This window comes from Centruroides vittatus, unplaced genomic scaffold, assembly GCF_030686945.1.
Source record: "Centruroides vittatus isolate TY-2023 unplaced genomic scaffold, ASM3068694v2 contig_474, whole genome shotgun sequence".
NCBI lineage: Eukaryota > Metazoa > Arthropoda > Arachnida > Scorpiones > Buthidae > Centruroides > Centruroides vittatus.
The window spans coordinates 4314911-4335143 of NW_027122266.1; the positions used below are offsets into that span (position 1 = coordinate 4314911).

Sequence of the window (20233 nt, forward strand, 5' to 3'; positions counted from 1 at the left end):
TAAAGAAAAAAATGAACCAAGATCAAACTTCTAACTTAGAAGGTAATTTTCGTTTTTTAAATAAAACATATTACAAAATATTATAGTAAATTTCGTGTTTTTTCACCCGTAACCTGGAAGATCTAGTTCGTTTTCGAGATGAGTTGCAGTACTTCTTTTGTTCTCAAGTATTCTTGAATTATTTTCAATATTTTGCATTAAAATCTCGTGACCCCAAGATTTCGCTAAGCGACCCCAAATGGGGTCGCAACCCATCGTTTAAGAAGCCCTGCTGTAAACCTAGAAGTTTGGCAATGGCCTTTGGAATGTCGAGCATGATTCCACTGACTTTCCAAACACCATTGTCAAACTTCTAGGCTTACAGGAAAGCTGCGCTCAACGTCCGACGTACACATTTTCGCGTTTAAAACTTCGACCTCAACCTCGCTATTAATAAAAAATTAAAACTTTTTTCCATTCATATTCGTATGATAATTATAATACAGGTATACCTCGACTTACGTCGGTAATTGGTTCCAGGAGAGGCGACGTAAGTCGAATTTACTTGTGTAAGTAGAAACTACGGTGGAAAATGCCAATAATGAGCACTTAAAGACCGTTAAATAAGACGACAACACAGAAACACAGATGTTTTCATGTTTTTTTCTCTAGGATTTATGATGATTATATTAGCATTTACTGTAAATGTACATATTTTAATACGATTTTATGTGCTTTTAACGCTTTTCTAGTGATATTACGACTTCAATGTTTGTGGCGGACGGATTTAAAGTCGAATAAAATGACTTAAACTTGATTTTTATTTTTCCATATACTTTTTTGACAAACGACGTATAATCGAGAACGACGTAACTCGAGGTATACCTGTAATAACGACTGCAAATCGCAGGCCATCCAAATCCAACGTACAGTACAATTCCTAGGTTTGTTTCTATGCTTTGCTGGTGCTCCATACGCTGACAGATATCATTTTTTCAGTTTTATATAGTAGATTATATACATAATTAATTAATAAATTATAAATAATTTCATTTAATAATTTAAAAATTATAAAATTCAATAACAGATCTTCCTTCATAATATTTCATTTTATATAATGTTTAAAATTAAAAAGTTTGTGTATTTATATAACAGTTAATTCTATGTTTGTTATAATAACAAACAATATTCATTATTAATGTCCTGTTTAATGATCTCTTTCTTCTGGAATTCTGTAAGTTAATCCCAAATGCTCAAAAACAGATTCTTCAGTTGGTGTAAGAAGAGCATAACCTTCACAAATTTTTTCTCCTTTCTAAAAGTCAAACATGATAACCTTCAACTTCAAAAATTTAAGTATTAACTTACAAAATAAAAATTTATATAATTTATATTAGTTTCGCAATATTTAATAATTATTTATTAGATGAACTACAAATGTTACATTACTGCAAATTCACAAATGGAACTTTATTATACTAGGTGATAAAAATTAAATTCTGTGTAAAATTTAACAGACAAATGCAATCAAATCTAGTATGATGACTTTTCTGGACATAAGGAAGAAATTTCCATAAAAAATTAATATTAAACTCACTATGACATTTTTGGCATTGCAAACAACAAAAAAGCAATTTCCTTTGCACCAGCACACATGCAGCAACCAAGTTCTAGGTATAAAAGTGGCAACAACAGTTTAATATCATTCTTATCAACTACCATGACTATCACCTTCTCTATGCATGCATTTCTTGTAAAACTGTTTTATGAAAAAAACAATAATGCTGTGGCTTCACTTCAGGAATTCCATTGTCTTAATTTAATTTATGGCAAGGTCTATTGACTCCACAAGCTCTCAGAAAATGTTCACTTAATTTGAGAAAACTGGATGCCAAGGGTGTTCGATCTGATTGAGGGTGCAAATCTATTATTCACAAGGTGTCGAACAGTCGAGGATAAATAAGGATACAAATGTTTGGGGAAACAGCTAAAACTCCAGCTTTCTAATAATGACTGCTTATGATAGGAAAATAGAAGTGGCACCATATGGCTAATGTTGGTAGAGTATTACACAGTGAATGACAATCCAAAACTATATACACATGATTTATTTTTGAATAATAGCTCAAACTAGTTCTAGTCAATGATTTTTCTTGCCATTTTCATTTTGAATTAGTTTAACATCACGATTAAATGTTATCATGTTCTATTTACAAAATAATAATAAATCTGCCCAAAAGTTAATAATGGTTATATCAGATGAATAATACAGCAACATAATCATATATATAAATTTTAATTTTAAATTCCTTAGAAAAATTTAGTCATTAATAATTATTATATTTAGTTGTTTATGTGATAGAAGCAATGATGAAAATATTACATTATAAAATGAGTTTAAGTAAACTGAAGTACAAATAAGCAGGAAGTATAACTCTATAAAAATGCATACAAAGTTGAATGTAATAAAATAATATAAACAGAAACAAATTGATTCTAAAGTAAATTTAATAAAAATTCTTACTCTTCTAATAACTCCAGCATTCAGAGAATGTTCAGAAAGTGCCATTCCTTTCTTTCTCGCTAATAAACGCATAGAACGATTAAAGTGCGCAGAACCAGTAAAATATAACATAGCACAAGCTAATTCATTATATGGTACTGTTATGATGTCTATTCTTCTATGCTAAATAAAAGATATATTTTATATATTAATAATAATAAAGAGTATTTCAAATATTTTTGCAACCTAAGCAACCTAAGGAAAAGCAACCTAAATAAAAGAATAAAATCAATACAAATGAAAGTAAAAGAAGCATCAAATAATATGGAAATACAAGTTATGATAAAAAGAAAACTCTAATTTAAAATAATTTTTAAGAAAATGTTTACTTTTTTGTCATCTCCATTCAATTTACATACTCCTAAATATTTTCTGTGTGTTCCATATTCTCCATTTTTAACTAAATCATCAGTTAGAAAACCTGTTAAATAAATTTAAGAAGTTATATGCAAATATATTTCTATATTTGTTAAAATAAATTATTATATTTGTAGTTAAATTTTGCAAGTAAATTTCTAGACATAGCTCTTTATAAACTCATAAAAATATATAAGAAGTTTTTTAATGCTTTTTCTGTTTTTTGCCAGAAATATATTAAAAGTAAAGTGAATGGTAATTGGTTAAACACTAATTCACTTTCCTCATTCTGTACAAAGCAGTGATCAGTGATTGCATGTTTAGTGTTGAAAGATTTCATGTCTACCAAAATTCACAAATGTTCAATTTCACAATACCATTTTAATAATACATGAAGAGAACCAGACTTGAGTTCATTTGTCAAATTTGAAGAAATTTCCAGATTATATAAAAAGAACCTCCAACTACATATCAGTCAAGAAGGAAAGCTGCACATTATCTTTGAATTAAAGAAAAATCTGTACTACCTGCATATCACAATAATTGAGATGCCATGAAAAAACAGCAAGTAAAAAAGTTTGTCAAGAACTTTTATTATCATTATATAGGACAGTGTTTCCCAACCTGTGGTAGGCAACCCCTAAAGTACAAGAAGATCTTTCAAATAGTGAGCAGAAAGAAATCTGTAATGGCTGTCTAATTTAATTATAAATTAGTATTTTTTAAATTTATACCTAGGCAATTTAAAATTTTCTCCAACAAGCCTTTAAAAGCTGCTAACTTTTTCTTTTCTTATATACTTTATGATACACTAAATACATTACAAAAAACCAAGTCCTTCCAGTAATATAATGTTTTAATACAATACAAATGTTTTTGACCTCCTCTTGAAATCTGCATCAGGTTTAAAGATACATGTTCTATATCGGAATGTTTCAAACGAAACATCTGCAGAATTTAAATTTATATCATTAAAATGTGAAGAGATTATAAAAAGTTCTTCAAAACTCAAATTTAAATCAATAAATTTGAATAGGTTATAAATATGGATAAACCAATCAAGACTACAAAGGTGTGAATGGGCAGTAGTGAGGTGTTAAGGTCAGATCAAAGTGCACCTATCATGTGCATAAAATTTGTTTTTCATCTTTATGGTTAATACAGTTGCCTAACTGTCAACTTTAAAGAGCTCCAAGGCCTCTAAATCTCTAATATGGTCATTATGCTGGGTGTAATGTATCATATTCACCCAGTCATGTTCAGCCTCAATGCTGTTATCAGAGGCAGAAATGGTTTCATGTTGTCTGTGTCATATCTGTACTCTTTTACACACAGCTTGAGGGATCTTTTTGTGGCATATATGTAAACTAAGTCTGTGTCACACCATCCTTCAAGAGCATCTTATAAACCCCATGTACCCTTTCTTTGTTTATAGCAACTTTCCCATTTCTTAGTAGTGGATATATAGTGGAGTCATGTCTATACTCAATATAAGCACTTTTATGTTTTGCTATTTATTTACATACTGCATGAAAGTGATGTTCATAAGTAATTAACCTCCTCAGTGTTCATGTGCTCCATGCTGTCAATGTTGTCATCTGTATTGTTACTATTGTTACTCTAGGATTATGTTTATCAGATAATTGTGAGATTAAGTGCTCATCAAAGCCATGTGCCCAGGCTATCTGTTAGTTCAGCTTCTGTATCTGTCAAGTTGAACAATGTGTATGTGCATGCTCTTTTAGTGAGGACTCTGAAAAAAGCCACTGTGTCATGAGATCATAAGGGTCATGAGAGCATACTGATAGTGGGCAGAAATCAGGTTTGTGATAAATCATTCTTGATTCAGTCATCAATATAACTGATGCTAAGATCCTTAAAGTGGGCTTCTGTGTTACTCATCTGCTCTATTTCTAGCAATAGGCCACATAGTTTGTCATTCATTCATCACAGGAAGGCATTGATGTCAGGTTTGATCACTGGATGATGATGTCATCTATTCGCCTTTTATATATCAAGATGATTGGAAGGAAGCTCAGAAATATCTCCAGTTTAAGACAGTACATGACAATTTCACAAAGGTTCCCAACTAGAGAGGCTATCCATGGATATTCCCCTCTTTTGTATGTAGATGCAAGTGTCAAATTGGAAAGATGAGATGAGTAACACAAAAGATATGCCAATTCCAATATTAACTATTGGAGTGCACTATTAGCAATCTCATGCATTAACCAATCTGGCAGGGTGCAGAAACAAGGCTTTATTTTTATTGAGGGGTATAAAGATTTGAAATCTAAGATTGTAATTTATCCCCTAGAGATTTGTCAATTTGTTAATTAACTTATATGAACTGGCAATGGTGTATGGGTATCCCTCAAGATATAAGAAATTAAATAGGTTGCGCATAGATCTCTCTAATTTCTGGGTTGAAAATCTTGCCTTATTGAGTATTGTCCTGTTCCTGCCCACCCCTTTTGCAAAAGCATATAATTTTGAAATATCAGGAGATTCCACCACCACTTTGTCCAATTTCAAGTGTTTGACAAGCTTTGAATGTGTAAACTTTATTACTCAGGCCTGTAGCTTGTCTAGATAGTTGTCTTGTATACTTTCACACCCCATTTGCAGAATATACTAGTGTAAAACGCTTCTTTATATCTCTTGCTTCATTATGACCAATGAATTGTTCTTGCCAGCCCTTAGAAGAACCACATAATTGCATAAAAGTCATCTCCTGCCTTTCTTTATGTTACACCATAATCTTATGTCTTGATGGTTTCCCTAAAACTCTTCATTCTAAATTATGGCTTCTAAAAGTAGAACTTTTTAGAATGGTTTCATTAATGTAATTAGCATTACAGAACAGAGTTTTCAGAGGATTTTTTTCTTTTATCTTGTGATATTTTACCTTTTACATATTATATTATATTATACATTGGTGAGAACCTGGTTATTTTAATCATTTTTATTAGCTAATTTTGCATTTATATTGCTAAAATAAGTGTTGTAGTATTTTAAATTGCAAATTAATGAATTAAAAATCATGATAATGGAACAATTATTCAAAAGCGTTATTTGCAATAGTGATTTAATAATTAATTGAATAAACTTTCTAGTCTGTAATAAAGTAAATAAACCATTGTTATGCCATTTAGGATATATGAAATTTCCTATTTTCATGTAAGGGGTATGTAGACTGTATAAGGTAGCCATTAATATAAGGGATAATTTTCCCACAGAAATCATCAGCAAAGATAAGCTAACAGCTCATTATTTTGACCCTGAAAATAAAAGACAGCTGATTCAGTATTATTACCAGGTATATAAGCTTAAATCCGCTGTTTGCTAAATAGATGGCGTTAGTAAGCGGATTAAGCTACCGTGGAGATGCCATATTTTTTTTTTCTATGATTTTGACATTTGTCAACATTAATCAGTGCACATCATCAGCGATTTCATACGACATCATACACTTTTCCTTTGGTAATCATGCCTAGTTTTGTGCCAGAAAAACAGCATATGCGGGAAGCTCTGCTTTTCTGCTTCAATTTGAAGAAATCGGCTGCTGAAGCTCATCGAATGCTTGTGGAGGCCCTATGGCGACAGTGCTTTATTGGAAACCACGTGCAGAGATTGGTTTCGTCAGTTCAAAGACGGCAATTTTGACCTGAGTGACAAGAAGCGTGAAAATTGGCCCAGGAAGGTTGAAGACCGTCAGTTGCAGGCTCTTTTGGATGAGGACGATACCCAATCACAAAAAATGCTTGCCGAGCAACTGGGTGTTACTCAACCAGCCATTTCCATGCGTCTACGTGCCATGGGAAAGATTCAAAAGATCGGAAAATGGGTGCCGCACGAATTGAACGATAGGCAGATGGAGCGACGCCAAAACACATGCGAAATCTTACTCGCCAGACAAAAAAGAAAGTCGTTTCTTCATCGGATTCTAACTGGTGACGAAAAATAGATATATTTCGAGAATCCTAAACGCAAGAAATCGTGGGTTGATCCAGGCAAACCATCAACATCTTCCCCAAGACCAAATCGCTTTGGATGGAAGACGATGCTGTGCGTTTGGTGGGATCAGCAGGATATCATCTACTATGAGCTGTTGAAACCTGGTGAAACTGTCAATGCCCACCGCTACTACCAACAACTGATCAAATTGCACCATGCTCTGCATGAAAAAAGGCCAGATTATCAGCAAAGACACAACAAGCTGATTTTCCTCCACGACAATGCACCATTGCACTCGTCAACATTGGTCCGAAACTACTTGGAGACACTCGACTGGGAGGTGCTACCCCATCCCGCTTATTCACCAGACCTGGCCCCTTCTGACTATCACTTATTTTCGTCGATGGGCCACGCGCTCGCTGAGCGCCACTTCGATTCTTACGAAAATGTCCAGAAATGGCTTGATGAGTGGTTTGCCTCGAAAGAAAAAGAATTTTTTTGGCATGGTATCCACACATTGCCTGAGAGATGGAAAAAATGTGTTGCTAGTCAGGGAAAGTACTTTGAATAAATTTGTTTTTGCTTGCTATGAAAAAAACGTGTTTTTTTCTGACTAAAAAACAGCGGATTTAAGCTTATACACCTGGTAACCTTACTCTCTGCCCAGTGTAACTTTAAAACTGTTTCCTTTGCTCAGAATTTCATACTAATAATTTTTTCAAATGGAAAAGGAGTTTTTCATGAAGTATCTAGTAAAGGAAAAAATAATTAATTCAATTAAGTATTAAGAAACTTTATGAGCATTCAAGTGATGTATTTGTAGAGTAAGGCCAGAAAAACCATCTTGCACCAAAACAATGCAAGACCATAATGCAACGAGCAAAAATTACTGTGACATTGTCACAATGCTGGGCTGAAATTTTTAATCATATTCTTAATTTATTTAATTTAAAATATATGTTTTTGATCTCAAATTACTAATGTTTTGTCTCTATACCTTTCCTGATAACAAGAGTCATGCCAGTCATCTATCTAACTCCGTTCAGGGGAAAATTTCTGAATTGAAATTATGTGACTTCCAGTGTAGACTGGAAGTTTGCATATAGTTAATTGGGGTCTTCTACCCTAATCTTTTCATATCTGGTCCAAACTTTCATCTATCTAACATTGTTCTCAAGCTTAAGGAGAGACAGACAAGCAGATGAATTACAATGGAAATTTACAGGTCTACAATTCTTTCAAATTGCAGCCCAAAAAAACACAATAAGAACCTGAAGTTATAGGTTATTCTTCATCCTCCTTGCAGCCCAAATCTCTCACCATCAGACTCCTAACTGTTATTTAACATCAGATGTTGAAATTGAAATGGATTGAAAAATGAAAAATTTATTTTTTGACACAATCCTCATTTTAAAAATTTTTAAAAGTCAAAAGTAGTAAAAATCATTAATCTGATTTTTACTACTTTTTAACACAGGTCACACTTATATGAAGAAATGAAGCCTGGCATAAAACAGATGATTTAACTTATAAATACAATCCAGTTTGTAAGAATTGTGAATTCAAATGCTATTCCAGATCAATATTTTCTATTTCAATCAATTTAAATCTATTAAAAATTTTCAAATAAAAAAAACAAAATAAAACAAAACTAAAAAAAAATCCAACAGGAAAATATTAATAAATAACAGTAGCTAGCTAGAAGAGCCTATGGCTAGCCCTCTATCAGGCATGTTATGTGAACTCAATATTCAACAGTTAGAGGTCTTGTTGGTTCTTTCCACTTTTGACCAGCTTATTCTCCTCTATGCATGTTACATTGGGGATATTCTTATCTTGTGGTAACAAAAAACCTGTACACACAAGTTCATGCATTAAAGCAACTCCAATCTCTATGGCCTCTGCCTCTGCCTGAAACAAGACAATGTGTGAGAGGTGCACTTCTTGACCTTCATCTTATACTATCTAATGGATGAATATCAACTAAAGTCTACATACCACCTAATTGTCATTCCAACCCCATCTCACAACCCTTATTTCTTCAAGGTAGTTGGCTTTAGCACCTTTATATGACAAGTGTACATCCATTCACCCAATGCTCTAGACAGGAGCAATGAACTGTAAACTATCACCCAATATTCCAGAAAACATGGCTACTCTAAGACATTACCAAAAGTCTTATATAGTGGTGCCTCGTATAACGTACGCCTTGAATAATGGACGCTGCGAACAACGAACTTTCTGTTTGGCCGTTACGTGACTCGAGCAACGGACTGGCTGCGAACAACAGACTTTCCGGCATAATTGGTGACTGCTCCATGGGTGCGTTCTTTAATAGCAGTCGCTCTGCGTCTCCGCTACTACGGGAGTGCACTGCTGTTTGTAGGCATTTAGGAACGACAGTGAAAGAAAGAAAGATGGCAGCGCCCACACTATCGATAGTATCGTGATAGAGGAATCTATAATTCTAAAATATGAGCTTTTAAAGGCAAAAGAAGGGTCGCAATTGTAAAATTTAACCATAAAATGGATTATTTGTTGAAAGAGCATTCAAAATAGCCACGAAAAAAATTTGAATGCCGGCTACCATTCGAAAAAAATTCATAAAGACACTTACATCACCGCGTGCGCTAACTCGCACTTTCACAATTTCTAAATTTTCATTCATAAAACCACATAATGGACCCAGAAACAAAACTATCTGAGCCATGGAGGATGCCATGTTGCTTTCCACCGTAAACTACTGCTACAATGTCCATTTTTTGCCATTCGACGGCACGCACTCCCACCAAAATTTAGGAATGCGTTCCGCAGGAATTTTTAAACGGATGTCGTTCGCGCAGAGTAATGCGGAGGAATAAAAGAACACACCCTATGCTCATTTTTTTTATGATACAGTACGGTTATTTTATGCTGCAGAACGAATTAGGTGTTTTAACAAGTATTTCTATGGGAAAATGCATTTTGTATAATGGACGTTTCACTTAACGGACATGCACCTGGAATGGATTAAGTACGTTATATGAGGCACCACTGTATATCTTCGTTCAAATGCCATCTTGAAATTGTCCCACATCATCACCTACAAAGCAGTTACATATGATAGAAAGGCTGTCAGCCTTTTACAAGGAGATTGCCAGAAATAACAACTTCTGCCTGGCTTTCAGAAATCTCTGTTTTCACCATCCTCTGTAATGCTAAGAACCGACTTGACATGTGGCTCCTCCCAGAGGTATATACTATCCCCCTTACTGATCACAGATCTAACTGCAACTATGAGTACAGTACATAGGAGCTACAGGCCTATGTACTGTACTCATAGCATCTACCTCAAGGAGCATCAAGCATCTGTCAATAAAGGACCTACACCACAGCCCTGGTAACATATGTTGCCAACCCAGACACAAAGGTACATTTTAAACAAGTCTGCCTCATACATTACACCTTCCATAAGGAACAGCTTAAATATTAGAAGCAGTTAGAAAAATCACAACAGATCAGTTTCTTATGCTTGTATTTCATTCTCTGCCACAGCATTGATGAAATAAGATGATGTTAATACAATAGACACATATGTCATCCCAGTACTCACTTATTCTTTTGGAGTTATACATGGACTCACACAAATCTTTAGCAACTCCAAATAAAAACAAGAACAACACTTACTAAGCATAAACATCATCATCTTAAATCCACCATAGAAAGATTAACCATTCCACATAAAAATGGCGGACGTGACCTGATCGACATAGTTAACCTCCACTACAAACAAATACAGATACTGCAAGAATTTTTCTACAAAAAACAAGAAAGCTTACAGTTACATAAAGCAGTAACTCTAGTAGACTCAAACAATACACTATTAAATTTACATTCACAATGTTTGGACACGACACAACATATAAAAACCATAGACACCATTAAACAATTATGGGAGTGTCCCTATGACCTGGCCCAGGATTTTGTTGACTTAACTGCATCAAACAGCTGGTTAGCTTGGGGATGCCTCTTTGGAGAGACAGAAGTATTGATGATTGCCATATAGGATCAGGGGACCTATTCTTAGTAGTATCGTTAAGCTAACGAATACGATAAAAACCAGTTCCTATCGGTACCACGTGATTTGCGTTTAATCAACTGTGAAAATGCTATTCCGAGCCGTACGTTTTGTTTTCGGTGCCGATAGCCACGTGCGATAACTAAGCTTTTGTTATCGGTCACTCTCGAGCTGCCGTTAGGAACGTAACGAAAGTGAAAACAACATGGCGTTTTTTTGGGTAAGAATGACTTTACTTCACGAGCAATTGGAGAGAGGGGATAGCAGTAACACCGATTAAATTTAATACTCTTTCTTCAACTTCAGTTAATTTTTGATTAACCGAAGGCCATTTCCTGTTTGAAACGTTGATTTTTTTTTATTTGTGAGGCTTTACTTTTAATGTTTGCTTTCCAGTCACTCCACGTCTATGCAAATAATAATTTACATTTAATAAGATGTATTGCATTTGACATTTAATCATAATACTAATTCTAATTTGGTTATAAGGTTTATAGAAGTAGAACTTGTGGCAAAATTAAGTTTGTCACTTTATTCTTAATGAATGAATTAAAAAATACATTAATTACATGAAGTTATATAGAAATATACAAAGAAACTTAGACATACTTTGTATAATTGTAAAATGTTAGCATTATGTAATAATAGAAATCTTTATTTTGTAGATTTTATCTAAGTTTAATGTCGGCTTTAATTCATTAGTTTTAGTATTAAAAAAAAATAATACATTCTATATACATAACTTAATAGTAAACTATACACTATACATAAATTACTATCTATCACATAAATTATAATTTTTAAAAATAAATATTTGCTTAACAAATGGGCTGACAAAATAGACCCAGTAATAGACCCAGACATTTTAAAACAAAACAAAAACTATATTCGCTAGCGCTAGTACGCGACAATGCTAAAAGCACGTGCTTCGCTTAGAAAATGGTGGGTTGCAGTCACGTGACAAAATACAATGTTAACTAAACTGTGATTGGTTAAAGCGTAATAGCTATTGATAGCATGGAACCCAGACGCATCTCGACCAACTACCCGTAGCGAAACCCACTTAACGTGGAGCACAGAATAGCGATTTGTCTAAGGTTCGTTAACTGCCTTTCGCTAAGGGGACTTATGGAATGTCCCGTGTATCGCTCTCGTTCAGTTATCGGAAGAGCTCAGAATAGGTCCCCAGGTCATACTAAAAACTGCAGAAAACAATACTCAAAGATACAACAATCACAAACAACACATGCAGAAAATGTCACATCAAGCCAGAAACCATACAACACATCACTTCTGGTTGCAAGCTCTTGGCACAGATAGGTATTTTACGTAGACATAATCCAGCAGCAAATACATCAAGAGCTTGCAAAGAAACACGAATTACTAGACATCTACGAACCATATTACAAATAGGCCTACATTCAACAGACAGTATTGGAAAACAACACGTACAAAATGTATGACAGAGCCATAATCACAAAACAATTTACTACAACAGACCAGACATCACACTCATTGACAAACACAATAAAATCACATACATTATAGACATATCTGTTCCAAACACTCACAACGTACAAAACACATGCACTGAAAAAATCAGCAAGTACATAGATCTCACCCAGGAAATAAGGCATCTATGGAGAATGAATAGGGTGCTTATTGTACTGTACCTGTTGTTCTCTCCTCTATAGGTGTCATATAACACACACTACACAAAAGCCTGGAAACATTAAAATTCAATAGAAACGTATACATCACACTACAGAAGGACACTATATTGAATACATGTCATATTGTTAGGAAATTCCTGAATACAGACACACTTATTTAATTTTTGTCTTGTTTTGAAATTACTATGCCTTGACTCTGGTCCGGCATATTACACAGCAATCGGTGTCAACCAAGTATAACTCACAAAGCCCAACATAATAATAATAATAGGTTTATGGCATTACGAAATTCTATTAATATACGTTTTTAAGGGGAATAACATTTTGGTGTGCCATGTTGTCATGTTGAGTCATAGGTGTGCCGCGAATAGAAAAAGGTTGCGGAACACTGATGTAGATAACAACCACCAATGTTAAGAACTTACTATGTTCAAAACAGTTTCTTTATCAGGTGCATCTGAGTTTTTGAAGGTCAGTAGCATGAGGATGACCATTTAACATGGGAGAAAACATTTGCTAGTGTTGTTTATTAACATTTTCCTTGTGTATTATTTTTTCTTCTTTTTTTTTTTCTTTGTGCTTAAATTTTTGGGTGTTATATCTAGTTGTTTGGGTTATTGAACATGATTTCTTGTATATCCCAGAGAAAAACTAATGCTATGTGTTTTCATGATTTGACATCATATCTCAGATTAATTAAATATCAAAAATCAATTCATGAATACATATAAGAAAAGACTTTGTGGTATTACTGTATCTTTCAATTGTTTATTCAAGAATAAAAAATATTTTTTATATTATACATCAGACAGTGTAAAAGGATAGAGAAAGAGAATAATTTGCTAATATAAAACATGGACAGTAGAGCTAACCTCAATTTTATTTATTACTGATGAACTAGATTCAGAACAGATTTAGCTAATATAAATGAAGAATAATAAAAAACAGACTGACCTCTGACCTGAACTATTCATGAAAAATCTCAATGAATTACAATGTGCTCAAACAGATTCTTCAAGAGAATGATATCTTATGACAGCCATCTGATTAATATGAAGGAACAAGAATGAATATTGATGATGACTTAATGCATAATTTGTTACCAAGATAAAATTTTATTTACTACTGAAACTCAACATTTTAACATTAATACTAATAAAGTATTATTTTTTTTCAAGAATAAAGATGTAAAGTTTAATTAATGCTTAAAAATAAAATATATTATTAAAATTTAACAATAATTACCCTGTTCATGTAATTTATTAATCAGATCAGATAATATGCTTTTATGTGATTCACGATCAGAATGTGTAATCAGAATATCCAAATCTCCACAAGTTTGCTTGCCACGTCGATATGAACCACATGCTTCAATTATTAAACCAGGATTAAGAGATAATGCAACTGATTTTACCTACCAAAATTTAAATAAAAAATAATATCATTATTTAAAAATTCTATGTAAAAGAGATGGAACTGAACTATTTTTACTGTTTCTGCAATTTGTTTGGCTTCCTCTCGAGGCATTCTATCCAAAAAATCATCAAAATATTTTAATCCAATTTTTTGCTGAAAAGACAGTTTTGCCTTGGAATTTAAATCTTCTAATGTATATAAACCCTGGTAAAAAATACATATTAATTATGAAATATAATGCCATTTAAATAATTATATATTTTTATTTCAAATACATTTTTTCCTAACATAATATTATGAATAGATAGAGTTGATTTTATAAATATTTAAAAAAATGAAAATAATTAATTTTATTGTTTTATAGCAATTAAATAATAATGAAATAAATTGTAAAGTAATTTAAATAACACTACTCACCACACCGAAATTACTTCCAAAAAATTACTTACCCAGAACCTTTTATGGTGTGGTAACTCATAAATATCGTCACACAAACATTTTTGAACCCTTTCAGGGCTCTGCTTCAGGCTCCAAATCGTTTCTAGATGGATGTTTGATTGCCGTTAAAAATCCATTCAATCGGCATGTCATTGAAATATCAGTTCCATTGTAATTTCGAAAAGATTGTAATTTGGACGGGCTGACTTGTTGTGCATGTGCGACGTGGATTTTTTGTAAATCCTTTCGAAATTACGATTGAACTGATAATTCAACGTCATACCAATCAAACGAATTTTTAATGGCAATCGACAATCCATCTAGAAACGATTTGGAGCCTGAAGCAGAGCCCAGAAGAGATTCGAAAATGTTTGTGTGATGATATTTATGAGTTACCACACCATAAAAGGTTCTGGGTATGTAATTTTTTGGATGTAAAGTAATTTGCATCAAACTGAAAAACTGATGCAATCAAGAAAAAAGGCTGAAAGTAAATGTATATTTTCAAAAATTGACTTAAACTATAGAGAATTTAAAAACATATATAAATACAAGTATTATATTTTTTTAGTAATTACAATTCAAGACATTTTCATATGATATATTAAAGGATGATTACAAATGGTTATTTAATACTTGCCCAAGATAACTTGGGTTAAGGGCTGCTCATCCTCACGCACAGCCTGAGATATCTCGGGTTACGGTCTTAAGGGGTTAATTAATTAATCCCTTAAGAATTTTTTCAAAATTTTTATATTTGATTTAATCACTGAATGTTCATCATTCAGTGATTAAATCAAATATAAAAAAAAAGTTTATTTGAATAATATTTCAATGATTTAAACTGACATTCTAAACTATGTTATTTTGGTATTTGAAACTATTGAATGTTTAAATCTCTGATCCTATGTTAAATTATATTTTATATATTGAATTTGTTCATAATTTAAATTTATTAATCCAAATACTAATTTATTTTGATTTATGTATAAATTAAAAAATTAATCAGCATTGCATCATGTATTGAAATCAAGAAACATTAAATAAATAAAAGAAATGTAGAGATCTTTACATAATTAAATCAAGCATAAAATTTAATTCATTAACTTAATGCAAATTTATAAATAATCTTGTATTACCCAGAAATACAAGAGTATTCATATATCTCAATACCATTTGCCAATTTGTTAGTATAACACTTACAATAAAAAAGTTCAAAATAGTATGAAAAGTTATGTTATATTTAGAAATGTATATAAGTCAAATTATGTCAGTCTCCATATGTCCTGAAACACAACCTGAATAACATAATAAAGACTATATGGGTTGGGTGGAATATCTGAAAGAATCAATTTATTTAGTAGCTCTGACATAAGTAAAATGTTAATGTTAAGAATGTATGCAAGCATTGCATACTATCTTAACCTTGAGTTAAGAAATTAAAGAATTTGTTCTTGTAGGATGGGTTCCCAACTTGTGTTGTGCAGAACCTTAGGGTTTTGCCAGTAAAATTTAGAGTTCCACAATAAAATCATTGAGTCTAGTGATGTATAAATGCACCAATGCAGATTTGGGATGTGAAGGTATAATTATTCTAGTCTTGGATCGAGTCCTCTATACATGTACTAGAATTATTTATAGGTTTATGAACAGGTGTAGTAACAGAACGAACCAAATCCATGATATAATGTTTGACAAGATAATGAAAACCATGAAAATGACAAAACTTAACCTAAAAACAGAAAATCATTTAAAACTAAACTTAAAAAGTATCCTATACATAAATAATAATACAATCATTAAATATGCTTTAATTCATCGATATTTGCAGAGCAAGCCTATTGAATTTCATGTCAGGCAAGCATCATGTCGCCAAGAAGTTAGCTATCCTTCTGAGAGCAGGACAGTTGACAGACATGATCTTAAATATGCATTATTATCAACTTAATTTCTTCTAGTTGCAGGACCCAACATTTCAGGATGTGTACAGGCAATTGCTATGGCCCTGCTTTATTACTTACAACCAAATTACATATGATGTTATGTTAGTTGTTATGCTGATTTTATGTTAGTCTTATTATAATAATCACATTTCCATTAAATTTCTAGATTTAATAAATTATTTGTTTTGTTAAAATTAAATAAAATCAATTAATTCTTACCTGCTGAACCCACTGTTCTGCAGTTGTAGGTCCAGCTCCCCAAATCTTGGTAAATAAGTTTATTGCTTCTACTTTCTGTCCAGAACATAATTCATCAATTTTTCTCAAATGTCCACTTTCAATAATTTCCCAAATTTTATTAGCAAGACTCTTTCCAATTCCTGGTAAAGAAAGAGCCTCCTAATTTAAAATCATAATAAAGAAATGTTCAAACTTTGAACTAAATTCAGAATTTTAGTATTTTAATTAATATAAAAAAATACCAACTTCATAATTAGTTATTGGCTTTGGATGATTTCTCAAAGCAATTAAAGCTTTCTGATAACCTAAAGCTCTCCAATGATCTTTGGTATTTTTATATGTTTCAGCTAAAATCTGTATTAAAAAAAATTATATCTTGAATAAAATATCTTCAATTGTTTAAAATAAAATCATTTAATTTAAAAATAAAATATGTCAAGCTTTTCTTTTACTCATAATGCATACAATAATTAAACACTATTCAAAATACATTCAGGAACTCAATACATACACAATTACTCAATACACAGTAACAATAAACTGCGCAACTCACTAATGCCGCACGGACCTGTATAAATGTGTTTGAGCTTATCGCATTGCGAACATCGCCCATGCTATAACCGAGTGTGCGGTATAGTGAGCAGTGCTATAACAAAGGTCCACTGTATTAACATTTTTAATCATTTTAGAGGTAAACCATTCTACCTGTGAGAAAAGGGAGGTATCCTTCTGCATTCAAAGTTCAGCCCCAGGCAGACACCATTAATGTTAAGAATGAACTACTCATACCAAGTTTTGGCATCCAAAACAATCATAGTAGCATGCTTGTATTGGGCTGAATTGTACAAATACACTACTATTTTAACATTTTTATCTACTATGAGCTGAAATTTTTGTCATGGCTGTTTGCTCAGCATACAGTTATACCAATAGCCATCTAAAAAATTACATGGCATCATGTTTCACAGATATGTATCAGTTATTAGTGAACTTGTTGTTCATCCTGTTAGTGCTAATAATATAGTGTTTTTATTTGATCCTAGCCATATGATTAATTTAGAAGAAATACTTTAGGAGGAAAAAATAACTATATTCTAAAAAAGACATTATTGATTGGTATTGTATCAACACATTGCACAATTTACAACAGAATGAAAATATTCACTTGGGAAATAAGGTTAGGAGTGTATATGTTTTTTTTTACAAATAGTGAAAGTGAATTTAGCTACATAGTTACTATGTGCTTCTATAATCGATGCTGTAACATTTTGTAACATATTTGCAGCTACCAGCATTTAGAGGTTGTGAAGCTCTGAATGCTATTTATCCAAGAGATGAATGATTTGTTTGATGTGCTCAGTTCAAGAAATGTTCAGCAAATGGGTTGAAAGAACTTCAAATGTCAACGATCATAATAATGTTTTGAATATTTTAATAAAGCAAATTAATATATTTGTAATTTGAAAATAGGTCCAGATGGGAAAAGCATACTGCAATCAAGTAGGAAAACTTGTTTCCTTGTTTGTATTGATCTGTCAAAACACTGTTTGGACATTAATTGCCAATAATTCTCTTTCATCAATTTCACTGTTTAAACTTAGCCTCAATAACACTAAAATGTTTTTACAGTGTCGGAATGCAAAGGGAATACAACAATAATCATTCTCCATGCTAATTCAAAGCAGCATATAAAAACCCTTCAGTTCAGAAAAAAATAAATGCTGACAAAGCTGGTAAATGCATCTGTTTGGAAGACATCCCTATCATAGAAGCTAGTATTTCATGTGTGCAAGTTACGCCAGAAAAAGTTATAAGCTCTACATCTGGCTTTATTTTAGCTTATAAATCTGATAAAATTCAAAACAATCATGATTACGTTTTAATACCTAGCATCTTAACTGAATGTGTTGAACACATAATTTGTTATATAGCTGGATATGTAGTCAGAAAAGTTTGTGCAACTTTAAGATATGATGAATGTAAATCTAGTATAGTGGATGATAGCCCAATTTTAAATTCTCTAACTGCTCATAAAAGTAGAGGGAATTTAATCCATCCATCTAAAGATGTATTTCATATTAAGATGTGAATCCATGTTTCAGAGTTGCAATACATGAAAGTAGTGGATAAAAGTTGAAACAGAAATTATCTTTAAAAATAAAATTGAAGACAAAGTCTGTTTAAAAAGGAACCACCAGTTCACTTTCAATGTTCCAAAATACAAACTTTTCACAATGTTTTGATGATGGTGGTTCCTTTTTAAACAGACTTTAACTTTCCCCTCCACATTTCAATTATTAATGATTTATAACCTAGAGTAGTTACTGAATGAGTTACAGGACCGGAAGTAATAAAAAACGAAACATAGTTTTAAGTTGACCAAGGAACATAAAGAGCTGTTCCACTTCCCTTATGATGTTTATTTGTACTATATTTTATTTTGTATTAAAACTGTTTTATATCACTATGAATATTGTGGCATTGAATAACTAACTACTAGATATATCAAAATTAAATTATTAGAAAGCTCATCTATCTCAATGCTTCCTCCATAACATTTTTAAAGCATACAAGTTGAGATAGATGAAGAAAAACTATAAAATTCAGCAATAATAATAGTAAATAGACAAAACACCTAGATATCTCACAAAAATGAATTAATACATCTGAAGGCAAAGTGGTAACAAATTTTAGGATCTCTTAAATGTTCCATTTCGTATTTATGAATGGAATTTAATTACGTGTTTATTTTTTCAGCTTCAGAGTACTTTAGGCTTGGAGAACCCTAAACAGATGCTTAGTTTGCTTGTTGTTCCCGCTGATCTCAAACTTTTATAAATTCTAATGGTATTATGAAATTTATATTTAAGATTATAAAAAATTATGTATACTTACTTCCAATTTTTCTATTATATGCTTGTTATAATTTGTTGGCTTGCATTTAGATGAATAGGAACAAACCCAGTTTTTCTAGAGGATATCATAAAAATTATATTAACACAAAGTGATTTAAGCAATTATATATTTAAAAAATAAATAAGACAAATAATAACTATTAATTTTATGCGTTTTACATACCGAATTTAGAGTCTGATTCTTTATAGGACTTGTATTTTCTGAACTGAAACCTGAATCTTGTAGGTGATTATTCTGAGTGTTATTTAAACATTCATTTTCAACTTTCTGTCGTTTACAACAATCTATTAATTCCTCATCCTCCCTTTTCACAGAACATTTTAATTTATATGAATCTGAATCAATCAATTGTTGTTGCTCAAAACATTTACTTAACCAAAGGCTTTTAATTATTTCTAAATTTCTTACATCTTTCTCATTAACGAATTTTTCTAATTTACAACGATCTAAAGAATCTTCGATGATTAAATGTGTGGCTTCGAATACTTTATTGACCACATGGCCACCATGTTTTTTAATTTGATTTTCGAATATTTGCTTTCTTACTTTTCCTATCCCTATTGGAAGAATGTAGAATTTTAAATCGGAAAAAAATAATTCTGACATATCGTTTTTAATGATTGAAAACTGCGTTATATTTTCACCAGAGTCGATTATATCGACTCCGCATTCACCCAAGATCCTAAGCATTCAT

The 20233-nt window shown here is 32.0% G+C and overlaps 1 protein-coding gene across 1 annotated transcript; it reads right to left on the reverse strand.

Annotated features, from left to right (window-relative positions):
* Window positions 1-1073: 1073 nt before the first annotated feature.
* LOC136977764 (DNA polymerase lambda-like) lies at window positions 1074-20166 on the reverse strand. The gene is made up of 9 exons (XM_067273312.1): window positions 19702-20166; window positions 19519-19593; window positions 16870-16977; window positions 16603-16782; window positions 14078-14206; window positions 13832-14000; window positions 2872-2963; window positions 2504-2665; window positions 1074-1294 (listed from the first exon to the last, which is right to left on the reverse strand). Exons 1-9 carry the CDS (start codon window positions 20143-20145, stop codon window positions 1187-1189), a joined length of 1467 nt encoding a protein of 488 aa, XP_067129413.1. The 5' UTR covers window positions 20146-20166; the 3' UTR covers window positions 1074-1186.
* Between the last annotated feature and the right edge of the window lie 67 nt (window positions 20167-20233).

What these genes read in the sequence shown, in the direction of transcription:
- LOC136977764 (XM_067273312.1), bottom strand. Translation starts at nt 20,145, where the DNA reads ATGTCAGAATTATTTTTTTCCGATTTAAAATTCTACATTCTTCCAATA. An exon ending in AGAATCAGACTCTAAATTCG is followed by an intron (nt 19,594 to 19,701) that starts GTATGTAAAACG and finishes GATATCCTCTAG; the next exon opens with AAAAACTGGGTTTGTTCCTA. An exon ending in ATATAATAGAAAAATTGGAA is followed by an intron (nt 16,978 to 19,518) that starts GTAAGTATACAT and finishes TTTTTAATACAG; the next exon opens with ATTTTAGCTGAAACATATAA.